Source organism: Erpetoichthys calabaricus, chromosome 18 (genome assembly GCF_900747795.2).
Source record: "Erpetoichthys calabaricus chromosome 18, fErpCal1.3, whole genome shotgun sequence".
NCBI classification, from domain to species: Eukaryota; Metazoa; Chordata; class Cladistia; order Polypteriformes; family Polypteridae; genus Erpetoichthys; species Erpetoichthys calabaricus.
This window is the reverse complement of record NC_041411.2, coordinates 5,575,259-5,589,408: the sequence shown is the minus strand read 5'-3', so window position 1 is coordinate 5,589,408 and position 14,150 is coordinate 5,575,259. Positions and strand designations below refer to the sequence as shown.

Here is a 14,150-nt window from a genome sequence, read left to right as displayed (position 1 = left end):
ATTAGTGTTGGCTTCTGACACTGCATCTTGTTTTGCTTTTTTTAGGCAGGCTTCCCAGCTGGCGTTGTGAACATTGTGCCTGGGTACGGCCCAACTGCTGGTGCTGCCATCGCCTCACACGAAGATGTGGACAAAGTGGCCTTCACTGGCTCAACTGAGGTCAGTATGTGGTGTGGCTCGGTGCCTTATCCCCTTGTTAGAAAGTAAAATGTATACGAGACGATAAATAGACTTTCATAAGATAGCAAATGAAGTCCCTTTGCACTCAGTCATTCACAACATTAAGAGGGGACGGGTGGTGTCGTCAAACACAAGCTGCAGCTTGGACTCTCGCTCCATAATTCATCCACCTTTTATCTAACTGATGGCACAATAGCAAGACTTGCAGCCTCCGTACTGTACATGGAACCCATTCCTCCTCTTTGTTTATATGCGAAGTTAGTTTAGTTGCCTGTTTGTCAATTAAAATATCGTAACTGCTGCTTTGGTTGTGCAGATGTTTGTACAGGATTTAGTTATTCTGTCTGATGCACTCTATCTGCAGCCTTAAAAAAACAAAAGGAAACTTTCCAAGGTTATACCTCAATATGTAACTTTTTCAACTAGTCACATATTTGTGTGGGGTGTCCGTATAACAAAAACTGCAAATATATGCCTGTTATCTTACAAAAGAAATACCCCCTGTGTGTGTGAGAGCAGTTTCTCTTATCTGTCGTCGAGGTGTTCCGTGTGGAAAGCACATTGTCTCCTCTCCAGTCATCTGGGAAACAAAGTAGCCATTGTTTTTTGGATTTTTGTTGTATCATGAATGCAATCTTTGTGGCGGGCCATTGAAATGACACCACCCCACCCACCAAAAGGGGTACTGTGTTCAGATTTAAAAAGGCAGGAAAATGCAAATCAGTTTCGTGAGGTAATGTGCGTCGTTATCAGTGGGGTGATGGGAGCAAATTGATCAAAGGATGAATTAGTGGAGAAGTGTGTTTATTGCACTGCCCTAGACCAGACCAGACCAGGCCAACCGTTTATAGGGAAAATGGAGTGTATTTTGGTATACATTTTGTATCTCTTGGTAATTTTGTTTTGTTTTTAATAATGTTTCCTGTTCGTTGACAGGCACTTTCTCCATATTTGTACAGGGTTGTCCAGATCTAACTATGCAATTATTTCATTGCATTGCATTAAACGTTGCATAGTTAGATCTGGACTACCCTATGTGTGTACTTGTAGTCAAGACTGATAATTAGTAGAGACTAAACTTTAACCACATAGAGCAGTGCTGTTGGTGTCCATCTTTGGTACTTTTGGTTTCTTTTTAATTTTATTGATTTCATTGAAATCAAACAGCATTCCACACAAATAGATCAATTTTTACAAAAATAGGATCGAAAACAAATCAACCCCCACCCCTGAGAGAGCATGGCCAGCGCAGTAAAACTTAAAGCTAGTAAAAATGAGTAAATAGATGAATTAATAAGTGAATAAAGATAAATGGAGAAGAAAAAGAAATGGGGCGAGAATCTACTTCCTCAGTGCTTTTAAATGCTTATTCTGAAATGTTATTGATGAGATCCTGCCAGTTTTGAAAACGTTCTGCTCAGATCCTCTAACTGAGAATTTGATTTTTTCCAGTTTCAAATAGTATATAACACCAGTGACCCACTGACTTAGAATAGGAGAGTTAGGATTCTTCCAGTTGAGCGAGATAAGTCTGTGCCAGTAGTGTAGTAAAGGACATTAGTTTGTTTGTCCTACTCCACTTTAAGCCCATCTAGGAGTACACCAAGTACTTTTGGTTTCTGTGTGTATATATACACTCATAGGCCACTTTATTAGGTACACCTAACTAGTAGCAGGTTGGACCCCCTTTTTGCCTTCACAACTGTTGTAATTCTTCATGGCATCGATTCAACAAGGTACTGGAAACATTAAGGACACTATAGACAGGTGGCACAGTGGTAGTGCTGCTGCTTTGCAGTAAGGAGATTGTGGGTTCGCTTCCCAGGTCCTCCCTGTGTGGAGAGCGCTTTGAGTAGTGAGAAAAGCATATATAAATGTAAAGAATTATTATTATTAAAGAATTATTCCTCAGGGGTTTTGGTCCACATTGACATGATAGCATCACGCAGTTGCTGCAGATTTGTTGGCTAGACATCCTTGATGTGAATCTCCCGTTCCCCCACATCCTAAAGGCCTCCACTGTCGGCAGATCTCAATCCAGTAGAGCACCGTCTGAGTCGAGTGAACTCCTTGTCATGTTCAAGAAACCAGTTTGATATGATCTGAGCTTTGTGACCTGGAATGTTAGTGCTGGAAGGAGCCATTAGTAGTTGGCAGTCATAAAGAGAGAGACATGGTCAGCAACAATACTCCAGTGTGCTTAGTTGGTACTAAGGGGCCCAAAGTGTACCAAGAAAGTACCCTCCACACCCTTACACCACCTCCGCCACCAGCCTGAACCATTGATACAAGACAGGATGGATCCATGCTTTCCTGTTGTTGAGCCGACCATCTGAATGTCGCAGTAGAACTCGAGACTCATCAGACCAGGCAATGTTTTTGCAGTCTTCTATTGTCCTACTTTGTTGAGGCATCAGTCGTCTGTTCTTAGCTGACAGGAGTGACACCTGGTGTGGTGGTCTGCTGCTGTAGCCCATCTCCTTCAAGATTTGATGTGTTGTGTGTTCAGAGATGCTCTTCTGTATACTTCAGTTATAACGAGTGCTTATTTGAGTTATAGTTGCCTTTCTATCAGCTTGGACCAGTCTGGCCATTCTTTTTGACCTCTGATATCAACAAGGTATTTTCACCCAGAAAACTACCGCTCACTGGATATTTTCTGTTTTTTCACACCATTCTCTGTACACAGCCCTTACAGTTGGTTGTTTGTAAAAATCCCAGTAGATCAGCAGTTTTGTGAAATGCTCATACCAGTCCGTCAGTCACTAACAACCATGTCACATTCAGAGTCACTTCAGTCACCTTTCTTCTCCATTCTGACACTCGGTGTGAACTTCAGCAGGTCATCTTGACATTTACAGGCCAAAATGCAGTGAGTTGCTGCCTTTTAATTGGCTGATTACATTTGTGTTAAACATGTGTGCCTAATAAAGAGGCTGGTGAGTTATAGGTGTGTTGAATATGCATATGTTAGGGTGTGCGTGATTATTTTTGATTCATATATGCTGTTCTAATGCACGTTTCCTTAGTAAAAATGTTTGACATGTAAAAATTAGCAAAGCAGAAAATTTTTTTTTTTTTTTTTCTTTCTCAAATCCTTAAAGTATTAGTACATCAAGTGAGAATTGCCTAAATTGATTAACCTTCCACTTTTCAGTGTTTAATTTTCAGTGCCTTTTCTCTCATAAAACACCCAATATGGATAGGATCAGCACATATGATTATTCAAACCGTGAATAACTTCTATGCACGGTTTGAAGCACAGAACAACGTGTTGATGAGGAAGACCACCTCTCCTAGTGACCAGGCATTAAATCTGACTGTAGCTGATGTGAGAAATACTCTACGAAGAGTCAACCCACGGAAGGCTGCAGGACCAGACAATATTCCTGGCAGAGTACTAAGGGAATGTGCAGACCAGCTGGAAGACATTTTTATGGACATCTTCAACATCCCCCTGAGCACCGCCATCGTCCCAACCTGCTTCAAAAACACCGCCACAGTTCCCGTGCCAAAAAAGTCACAAGTGTCCAATCTCAATGACTACCATCCCGTTGCACTCGCATCCATCATTATGAAGTGCTTTGAGAAGCTTGTCATGAGGCACATCAAAACTCTGCTGCCTCCCTCACTGGACCCCCTGCAGTTTGTTTGCCGCCGGAACCATTCAACAGATGATGCAATAGCCACCACTCTCCATCTGGCTCTCGCTCATCTGGACAATAAGAACACATACGTTCGAATGCTGTTTTTTGACTTCAGCTCAGCATTCAACACGATCATTCCTCAGCAGCTGATGGAAAAGCTGAGCCTGCTGGGGCTGAACGCCTACCTATGTAACTGGATTCTGGATGTCCTGACTGAGAGACCTCAGTCAGTCAGGATTGGAAACAACATCTCCAGAACCACCACCACTGAGCACTGGAGCCCCTCAAGGCTGTGTGCTCAGTCCATTACTGCTGACTTATGACTGTGCAGCAACGCACAGCTTTAATCACATCACAAAATTTGCAGATGACACAACTGTGGTGGGTCTCATCAGCAGCAGCAACAACAATGAGTCGGCATACAGAGAGGAGGTGCAGCGGTTAACAGACTGGTGTAGAGCCAATAAGCTGTCTCTGAATGACGACAACACAAAGGAGATGATTGTTGACTTTAGGAAGACTACGAGTGACCATCTGCCACTGAACATTGACCGCTCAACTGTGGACGTCGTCACTAGCACCAAATTCCTGTGTGTCCACCTGGCAGGGAACCTCACCTGGTCCCACAACACCAGCACTTTAGCCAAGAAAGCCCAGCAGCGGATCTGTTTCCAGCCTAGGCTGAGGAAAGCCCATCTTCCACCAGCTACTCTAACAACATTCTACAGAGGAACCATTGAGAGCATCCTGAGCAACTGCATCACTGTCTGGTTTGGAAATTGCACGGTCAGGGATCGCAAAGCCCTACAACAGATAGTGAAGACGGCTGAGAAGATCATCGGTGTGTCTTTTCCCTCCGTCATGGACATTTACACCACACGCTGCATCCGCAAAGCCACCAGCCTTGTGAATGACCCAACACACCCTTCACATTCACTGTTTACACTCCTGCAGTTGGGAAAAAGGTACTGAAGCATTCGGGCCCTCACCACCAGAATGTGTTTCTTCCCCCAAGCAGTCAGACTCCTGAACACTCATGGAACAGTCTGATATCTGTGTTCTATTCTGCAATGTTGTACATTTGACTCACATGCACTTTGGTTTATATTATGCGTCTTTATGTGTCGTGGATTCTTCGTTGTCCTGTGTTTTATGTTGCACCATGGTCCTGGAGGAACGTTGCTTCGTTTCACTGTATGCTGTACTACTGTATATGGATGAAATGACATTAAATACTCTTGACTTGATATGAGGAGCATTTGTATTAAAAGTCCTTAACTTTTCATGGAAGAAATAAATTAATGCAAATATATTATTTTTTTGTCCTAAATGAAAGCTTATTTATTGGTGACTTCAGCACAGCATTTCCCCCCAACATGCACTTTACCCTTAAGCTGCAGTTGCTCCGGGGACACTGTAAAATGGCTGATCCTGCACCCCAACTCCAAGGGGTATGCAAAAAAATAACAAATTCCTAATACAAGAAATTGTTTAAGGTGAATAAATAGAATAACAACAAAAAAGTTGCCGTGGTTACATTTTATATATGGCATTTTAGATTTCAAGTGACGCTCCTTGTTGACGTGTATTCTCTATCACTTTACAGGTTGGCCACTTGATCCAGAAGGCTTCAGGAAGCAGCAACCTTAAAAAGGTCACTTTGGAATTGGGAGGCAAAAGTCCCCTCATAATTGCGTCTGACGCAAACTGTAAGTTTTGAAGTTTTTTTTTTTTTTTCCACTCGGCATCCAATCCCCACCATCGCTGTGTTCGTGTGTGCTTGTTATTTGAATAGCCAAGCAAGTTGTGAGAAGAATTAGGGGTGTCATTTTTGAAATGGACCTGTTAATTATATTGTTCATATGTTATTTCCAGGTAGAACTGATTTATCATGAAAATAGTAATTCCTTATGTTTTATTGAACACTTTCCTCACTACTCAAAGTGCTTTACATAGAGAGTGGGGAGCCACTTTAGCCACCACCAATGTGCGGCATCCACCTTGATGATGGTGTGCCAGTAAGCTCGCCACACATTAGCTATTATATGGTTAATGGGTGAGAGTGCCAATTAGAGACTGGGGATGATTAGGGGGGCTAGCATGACTAGGCTATGGAGGGCAGTTTAGCCAGAACATTGGGAAACACCCCTCCCTTTACAAAGGATGCCCAGCAGGGTCGGATTACGCCCAACTGGTGCCCTAAGCACAGCCCAACCCCTTCAACAATGGAAGCTCTAACTGACAAAAATAAAGACTTAAGAGTTGAAAGTGAAATAAGAGATTTTAAATTTACCTTGCTTATATGACAAATCAGTAAAATAAATCCTTCCTCCTTTAATAAAACCCCTGTGTGCGTCCAGCGTGCCTGTGTGTGTGTGTGTGTGTGTCTTCGTGTCTTCTGGTGAAGTGCGCGGGGCGGTGCCGCGTGGACGCGCACACACTGGAAGCTGGGCACATAGTGAATGGCTTAGCCGCGGCTGCGCATGATAAGCAAATAAAGGTCATCATTGCTGGGGAGAGTACTGATTGGGTAGTCGCAGGCACGCACATAAAATCCATTGCTGGGGAGACGCCACATATACAATAATCAGCTGCACGCCAGCACAGATTAAAATACTTGCTGGGGAAAGCCACAGGCACAATTATCAGCTGCACGCCACACATTACATCAGTTGCTGGGGAGACTCTGCTGATTGCCCACTGTTGTGACAGAAAATTAAAGGCATATTACGGACATCAAAGCCAGTATTACTGTCTTACAAGAAACAGAATGAGGTCAAGGTCCCTTGCCATTTAATAGACTGTTCCTACTAATGTTTATGCACTACTGTTCTAGCGCCCGTTATTGTAACGGGCTTAATGTCTACTATTAAAATAAAGAGCTTAAAGGTGATGGTTTTGTTACATTTCTTGCCAGATCAAGCCAGCTGATTTTACACTTAACGAAAGCAAAACTCTTAAGCCATGGGACGGGACCAAATGTGATATCTGATAACACCTTTAAACCAAACTATTTAATTTTGGCCACAGGGTATGCAAAAGTAACCTTTTTATTTTGGTAGTGCAGTGTAAAGTCCAACATTACAAAAAACTCTGTTAAAGTCGAGTGTGGTAGTGAAAGACGATGGGGACTCTGTGGTACCCCCTTTCCTTTGGTGCCCAGAACACTTACTTATTTGGCGTCATGGTTAATCCAGGGCTGATGCTTGTGGATCTTTCCTGACCACAAAGTCAGGACCTTGGTTGTATAGCTCATCCAAAGGACATTGCCATTCTTTAGTGCACTGGGATCCACCCACAGACCACGGACCACAGGAGAAGTGCCCCCTCCGTTGGCTTCTCCAGCACCTCTTCCAGCAACAATCTAAACTTTTCCTAGACGGCCTCCCAAGCAAGTACTGGCCAGGCCTGAAGATGCTTATCTTCAGGTGGATTACCTGTTATGAAGTAGTGCTGTGCTATATAATAACAGAAATATTTGTAAAAAAAATGTTCAAAATATTGCGCCTGTGCCTAATATTCTAACCGTTTGTGTTTCTTGCAGTAGAGGATGCAGTTGAGCAGGCGCATTTTGCACTGTTTTTCAATCAGGGGCAGTGCTGCTGTGCAGGCTCTCGTACTTTTGTTCAAGAAGACGTGTACAAAGACTTCATAGAGTGCAGCGCGGAGAGGGCAAAGAAAAGGAAGGTTGGAGACCCATTTAATATGCAGACTGAGCAAGGGCCACAGGTACCACTCATAAAAACAATTTGTTTTTCATATTTTTATTTTTAGGAAGTCTTGGGGGTGGTTTTATTTCTGTGTACGTATGTCATGTGAATAACACTGGTTGTGCCGATTCCTGTTTGTAAATTGGGGTCGGTGCCTTTTAAACAGATTTGCACTGAAGCGGAGAGGCTTGTGGGGGTTTGTAGTTTGTGGTTTGTATGCACTGTACTGATTAAAACCGGAAGAGAAGGATGTGGCGGCATTTTTTGATTGTGCCATTTTCTTGTCAACTTCATCATCCTCGGCTCCTAAACCTTTCATTAACTGGACATTCATAGTGGAGAAGGATGGTGCTCGGCCACCAGATTTAAGGACGGTTGTGTGTGTTTTTTCCTCCCAATCCAGTCCACCGATGTTCTTTGAGCAGAGGTGTGCCTCTGAAGACTATTCTTCTGGACTCTGGTGGTAGGACAGTATTTAACTATCCAAGTTCTGGGAAGCAGTTTATTAAAAGGGACCATTCCGCACTTCCTTCCATCCTTTAACCATAGTTAACATTTCCAGAACCTCTTCCATCACCGACAGTAAGGACTTTTTCTAGGACTGTAAATATCTTCACGTGGTATTGTTTAGTACTTTTGTCATTATTTTTTTTTACCGTGTTTGAAAGTAGTTATTCTAGTAAATAAGGATATTTATACATTTGTTTGTTGGATGTGATAAATCTTTATGGGCATTTTCCTGGGGTGGTGCTAATATTTGGGTGGCAGTGTGGAAATACAGTTGGGCTTTAGTTGTTGGCCCAATTCTATCCATCCCTCATTTTACAAGGATAGCAGCGGCTTTGCTATGTACAGTAAATCTGGTGGCAACCTCTGCACTTGCTAGAAGTCAGGGGGTGTGCTACATCTTTAATGTTCTAGAAGAAGTTGTTTTCTAATGTAATTATCCAGCCAGATCAAATATTTGAAAATTGTATTCATTCCTCCCTATAATATCCATCCATTTTCCAACCCGCTGAAGCCGAACACAGGGTCACGGGGGTCTGCTGGAGCCAATCCCAGCCAACACAGGGCACAAGGCAGGGAACCAATCCTGGGTAGGGTGCCAACCCACCGCAGGACACACACAAACGCACCCACACACACAAAGCACACACTAGGGCCAATTTAGAATCGCCAATCCACCTAACCTGCATGTCTTTGGACTGTGGGAGGAAACCGGAGCGCCCGGAGGAAACCCACGCAGACACGGGGAGAACATGCAAACTCCACGCAGGGAGGACCCGGGAAGCGAACCCAGGTCCCCAGATCTCCCAACTGCGAGGCAGCAGCGCTACCCACTGCACCACCGTGCCGCCCACTCCCTATAATATACTGTATAATATGGTAAAGAGGGGTAGGTGGAATGGACTGACAGAGACAGTAGCTGGTCAGGAGAAGGGTGGGTGACCACACTGTGGGGAGTTAATTAAAACATAGTGCGTGTTCATTTTTTTTTTATGTATTCGCCTGTTTTAAATATATTCCTATTTCCATAATTATTTATAATGTTCATAATAGTGCAGAAGAGACAATCATGTTTTGGTATCTTTTCCCCCTATTTACCTCGAACTATAAATATAACACAAGGTCATGTAACTTGCAGAAATTCTGTATATATATTGTGAAATGACAATATAATTTTTATATATTTAATGACAGTGCCCAGACTGAGACAGCGAAGTGCAAATGCACACTACACTTATTTTCTTTTGCTCAACACACAGTGCACCAACCACCACAATAGACTCTCAGTCCTTTTACTTTCGTTGTTTCTTCTGTGCCGCCTCCACTCCTCTTTCGTAAGCTTCATCCACCTTCCACCCGACTCTGGCTTCTCGAATGGAGTGAGGTGGCCCCTTTTATAGTTCACCCAGATGTTCTCCCTAATGGCCTTCCTGGTGTGGCGGAATTGCTGCAGTCCATGGCTCTGGAACCATCCAGGTGCCCCCTGGCAGTGCCTCGCTGTGACTGCTTTATTTATCTTAAGTCAGGAGTTTTCTGTCTTTTTAGCTGTTCTGCTGTGTATTTGTTTGTTTGTTATAATATTCATATTTTTATTAATTTGGTTAATGGGCTTCTATAAAAATGCAAATTTCCGCTTTAGGACAAATACATTTGTAATTAAATCTAACTTGCTTGCATTATCAGTTATGTTGGCATGTCTTTTGTGTAAAACCTTTTATAGAACAGTTTTTAATGTTTTTTTTTACACTTTTTAACTTTTTATACCTCTTGTTAGCTATTACAATAATAAAGCACTTTGAGCTGTTTTGTCATTTTTGTTATCGTAGCATGAAAGTTAACTGTTGTGATTAATGACACTTATGGGCTGGTGCCCTTGCCTGGATTGTCCCAAAGTCCTTAACTGGCCAGGAGGTCAATTCAGTGGAGAAACTGGGAGAGACTTCATCTCAAGGCTGTATGCTCCCTCAACATGCTAGATGGCAGCATCCCTGGGCTGTGGTACACATTCAGACACCTGCAGGGAATGCTGGGTATTGCAGTGCAGCCCTGATGTTAGCCATGGGTGTCGCTAGGGGGCCGTGCAGGGAGTGGCACTCCCCACTGTTTAGGACTTCCATATGGCCTGAAAGTACATTCAGCAGGTTAAACCCTAGCACCGGAAGTACTCCTAGGTGTTTAATAAAAGAAACTGCACTTCCTTGTCCAGACGAGTAGGAGCTGGGAGAGGAGGCAGGTAGCACTTGCCTGAGAGGAGTGAAGAAGTGTGTACATAATTGCTGTGTGGAGGTATTTGTTTAAAAATAAAACCCCTTTGTTTTGAACTTTTGCATGCGTGTTTGGGGCTCTGTGGCGCCTCTGTTGACCAGTGTCTTAACTTTATGTGTACTTCTAAAGCGGGGTGGGCAAAGTCGTTCCTGGAGGGCCGCAGTGGCTGCAGGTTGTTTGTTCCAACCCAGATGCTTAATAAGAAGTCCTTATTGCTCAATTAACACTTCTGCTTCATTTTAGTTGTCTCGCTCATTAAGATTTTGAACCCTTATTGTTTATTTTAGTCTTAAACAGCTGTTTTCTTGGTTTTTAATTGCTCCTTATTAGTAATAAGATGCAAAATGACAGAAGAAACCAGCAGTTCTCCATTTAGCTTGTTACCATTTACACCTGTGTGTATTTATCGTGCACTATTTGGTTTAATTAAATACTTGGGAGGAAAGTGAAGAGAAAAAAGTGAAAGATTGAGTATTACTCATACATGGTAGACTTCAAATCATTTGGATGGTATCCTTAGAAAGGAAAAAAAAATCTAGGATATGAGAATGGCCTGACATGGCAGAGGTAAAGCACAAACAAGCCATGAATTTGAATTATTGACAAGGATTGTTTTCTAATTAAGCAACTGGGTTGGAGCAAAAACCTGCAGCCACGGCGGCCCTCCAGGACTGACTTTGCCCACCCCTGTTCTAAAGGCTGATTTATACTTAAGCATCAAGCCTACATCATAAGCTATGCCATCAAGAGCAGTTTATTCTTCTGCTTCACGCCATACTGCAGGCACAAATCTGAATACTGCTTGGCAGTGTTTGTAGCTCACAAGGAAAGTGAACGATCCATTTCCTTTTTACATTGTATAGGCAAGAAATAATAGCGACCATAACCAAGTGAGCCTTACTGGAACTTCAATTAATAAACTGCAAACAGCAAATATCTGCCTTGAACTACAAAGACTGCATCATTGGTGACGGTGGTCGATGATTGCGTTTACCTAAGATGAACGGAAACGCTTGTCAGGAAATACATTGTCACCAAACTGGCCAATCAGAGTTGTAGGGGGTCTGCACAGAGGAGGTACACATCAGGCTATGCTGTAAGCTCAACGCAGAGGTACAAATCAGCCCTAATTTGATTTAAACAAGTCATTCAAAAGTAAATCCCAACACTCTAAACTACAGTATTATGCCAGTGATTTGTATTAATGTATTGCTTGTGTTAGTGCTGCATGACTGATGATTGAGCGTATGCCTCTCTCAGCAGACCCGGTGTGGGAAACATGGAATGAAATGAGCTACAGAAATGTGCCACTTGTTCCTAGGATGTCTCTTAATGTTCTTGATTGCTGGTATATTTCGCAATGTGTGTTGTTCTTTAAGTCAGCATGTGTCGAGTAGTGTATCTTTAGTAGGTTTATGTCACTAGCAGTAACTGAGAAATAATCTCTGTGCTTGAACAATTTGTGGGGACTGGTGGGAGGACCTGACCTACTATCCTGTCATAAATGGTTACCCTCCACCCTGAATGAATTTTGAAAATGAAAATGCAATTACAAAATGAAAACGGTGCCCGTGTTACCATATTGAAGGCAAATGCCCAGGGTCTGAGTAACTAGTGACTAACAATGCCATTAATTATTGGACCATCTCTAATCCTGATGTGCTTTCCCAGGTTAATCGCACCGCTTGCAGGAAATCACTAACGCACTTGGCACATTTTATAGACAATGCTTGGCTCCACCGTTTTGATGATGCTGTGGATATTTTGATGTAAAAATATATTTAAAGTGTGCTTCTTTTTGAAGGACGAGGCATTAGTCTTAAGAAGCCCTTGTAGAAGCCATGATTTGAGGTCAAATGTGTTCTGTTCTGTTTTCATAGGTGGATGAGGAGCAGTTTAAAAAGATCCTGGGTTACATCAGTTCAGGAAAAAAAGAAGGAGCCAAACTAATGTGTGGAGGTGGGGTGGCAGCTGACAGAGGGTACTTCATCCAACCCACTGTGTTCGCAGAAGTGCAGGACAACATGACAATTGCCCGAGAAGAGGTATCAACCTTCCTATAGCTGGAGTGCTAGTGGGTGATGGTGTAAAGTCAAACAGCCCCTTCAGTTATGCAGAATAAAATGAAATATGTCTGTCTGTGGAGGAAAATTCACACCAGTAGGCCCCTCTGTAACCGATGATAGTTCGGCTCTTTAGAACAGGACTTGTCACTTCAGAAGTCCTTCATTTTGCCCTGTTTGGTAAGTCACATTATTGTAGGAGTTCAGCTTTATTAACAGTGTGAGGACTTGGGGCAGATAAATGGCTAAAATGAAGACCGGTTGTTCAGGTCGTGTAGGTAAGTAGAGGTATTCTGCGATCAAGCTTGAAATTGGGGAAATCTGTTTCAACCCCATGTCTCATTAGTTTGTTACTGGGGTCCCACAGCTCTTGGAGTAAAGAAGTACTTTTTGACTTCAGTTCTAAGTGCACTTCTCCTGAATTTCCACTGGTGTCCTCAAGTACGCAATTCACCCTTAAGATGAAACAATTCCGCAGGATGTACTTTATCAATGGCTTTAGGGATTTTTGAAGACGTGCATTTAGTCTCCACATAATCTTGTCTGCTCAGACTAAACAGGTTTAATTCTCTGAGTCTGTCACAGTGGGACATGTCCTTAAGTCCCATGATGCACTTGGTTGCTCTCCTCTGCACAGCTTCAAGTGCTGCTATGTCTTTTTTGTAGCATGGTGAGCAGAACTGCACACAATGCTCTGGATGCTGTCTCGGTAATGTTTTATATGTTCTACGCATAACATCCCTTGATGTATATTCAGCATTGTTAATGATATAAACCATGGGTGTCAAATTTCGGGCCGCAGTGGCTGCAGGTTTTCATTCTAACAATTGACCAGTTTTTCCCTTCATTTTAATAGCCCTGTTTTTAAGAATTCAGTCCTCTCAATTGATTTTCTTCATTAAATGGCAGCCAAACAGAAATGAGATGTGAAACGAGCCAACAGATAACCAGCTAAACCGGGGCTTCCAACTCCAATCAATTTCACTCCAACCAGTTCCTTAATGAGAAGCTGATTCTTGCTGTTAATTAAACCTGTTCACTTAATTTCACGGCTTGCTGCTGCTCTCATTCTGCTACAGCAGAGACATTTCCGAAACGGTTGATTTTCTGGTTTTTCTAAGAACGCCGTCAAAATGTTTTGTTGACCTGAGAGATCAACTATACTGAGACCCTCACCTTTCTTTACGTTCAGATAATGTGGTTAGATGGTCAAGTGGTGGCTCGTTCTGTGTCTCATTATTGTTTGGCTGCTAATTAAGGAAAAAGAAAGAATTAAGGGGTCTGAGTCGAGGTAATTAAAACGAAGGCAAAAGAAGTTAATTAGCAGCAAAAACGGGTCACTAAGAACGTGGTTAGAATGAAAACCTGCAGCTCTCCAGGACTGGAGTTGGACACCCCTGATAAAAACTAGCTTTTTATTTTTTAATTGTTTCTCCACATTGGTTAGATGATGATATGACATGACAAGCTCTGTTTCTTTTTCTGTAGATTTTTGGTCCTGTTATGCAAGTTTTGAAATTTAAATCATTGGATGAAGCAATTGAACGGGCCAACAATACAAAATATGGATTGGCTGCCGCTGTATTCACTAAAGACATCGACAAAGCCCACTATGTTTCCAGCAGAATTCGTGCTGGCACTTTTTGGTGGGTTTCACTGTGATACTTTTTATTTTCAACCTAAATTGTAAACATGGATATGACACCACTCACGTTATTTTTGGCCATGCATTTATTTATTTATTAGATGGTGCCTTTGAATTATTGTTCACCTTATGG

General features: G+C 42.5%; 3 protein-coding genes across 15 annotated transcripts in view; 2 read left to right on the top strand and 1 right to left on the bottom strand.

The window, feature by feature from the left end:
• tmem116 (transmembrane protein 116) overlaps positions 1 to 14,150 on the bottom strand; it is a 175,960-nt gene that overhangs the window by 65,098 nt on the left and 96,712 nt on the right. The window lies entirely within an intron of this gene.
• mapkapk5 (MAPK activated protein kinase 5) overlaps positions 1 to 14,150 on the top strand; it is a 177,495-nt gene that overhangs the window by 109,498 nt on the left and 53,847 nt on the right. The gene's annotated exons all lie outside the window — the stretch shown is intronic.
• The window catches only part of LOC114669151 (aldehyde dehydrogenase, mitochondrial-like), a 177,465-nt gene that overhangs the window by 157,613 nt on the left and 5,702 nt on the right, over positions 1 to 14,150 (top strand). The window contains exons 8-12 of one of the 2 annotated variants that reach the window (XM_051921220.1): positions 46 to 159; positions 5,434 to 5,536; positions 7,372 to 7,556; positions 12,190 to 12,354; positions 13,861 to 14,018. The exons of the other annotated variant lie outside the window; for it this stretch is intronic. Coding sequence (XP_051777180.1) covers positions 46 to 159; positions 5,434 to 5,536; positions 7,372 to 7,556; positions 12,190 to 12,354; positions 13,861 to 14,018 — 725 coding nt within the window. The remainder of the gene's footprint in view (positions 1 to 45; positions 160 to 5,433; positions 5,537 to 7,371; positions 7,557 to 12,189; positions 12,355 to 13,860; positions 14,019 to 14,150) is intronic. 2 annotated transcript variants of the gene reach the window in all.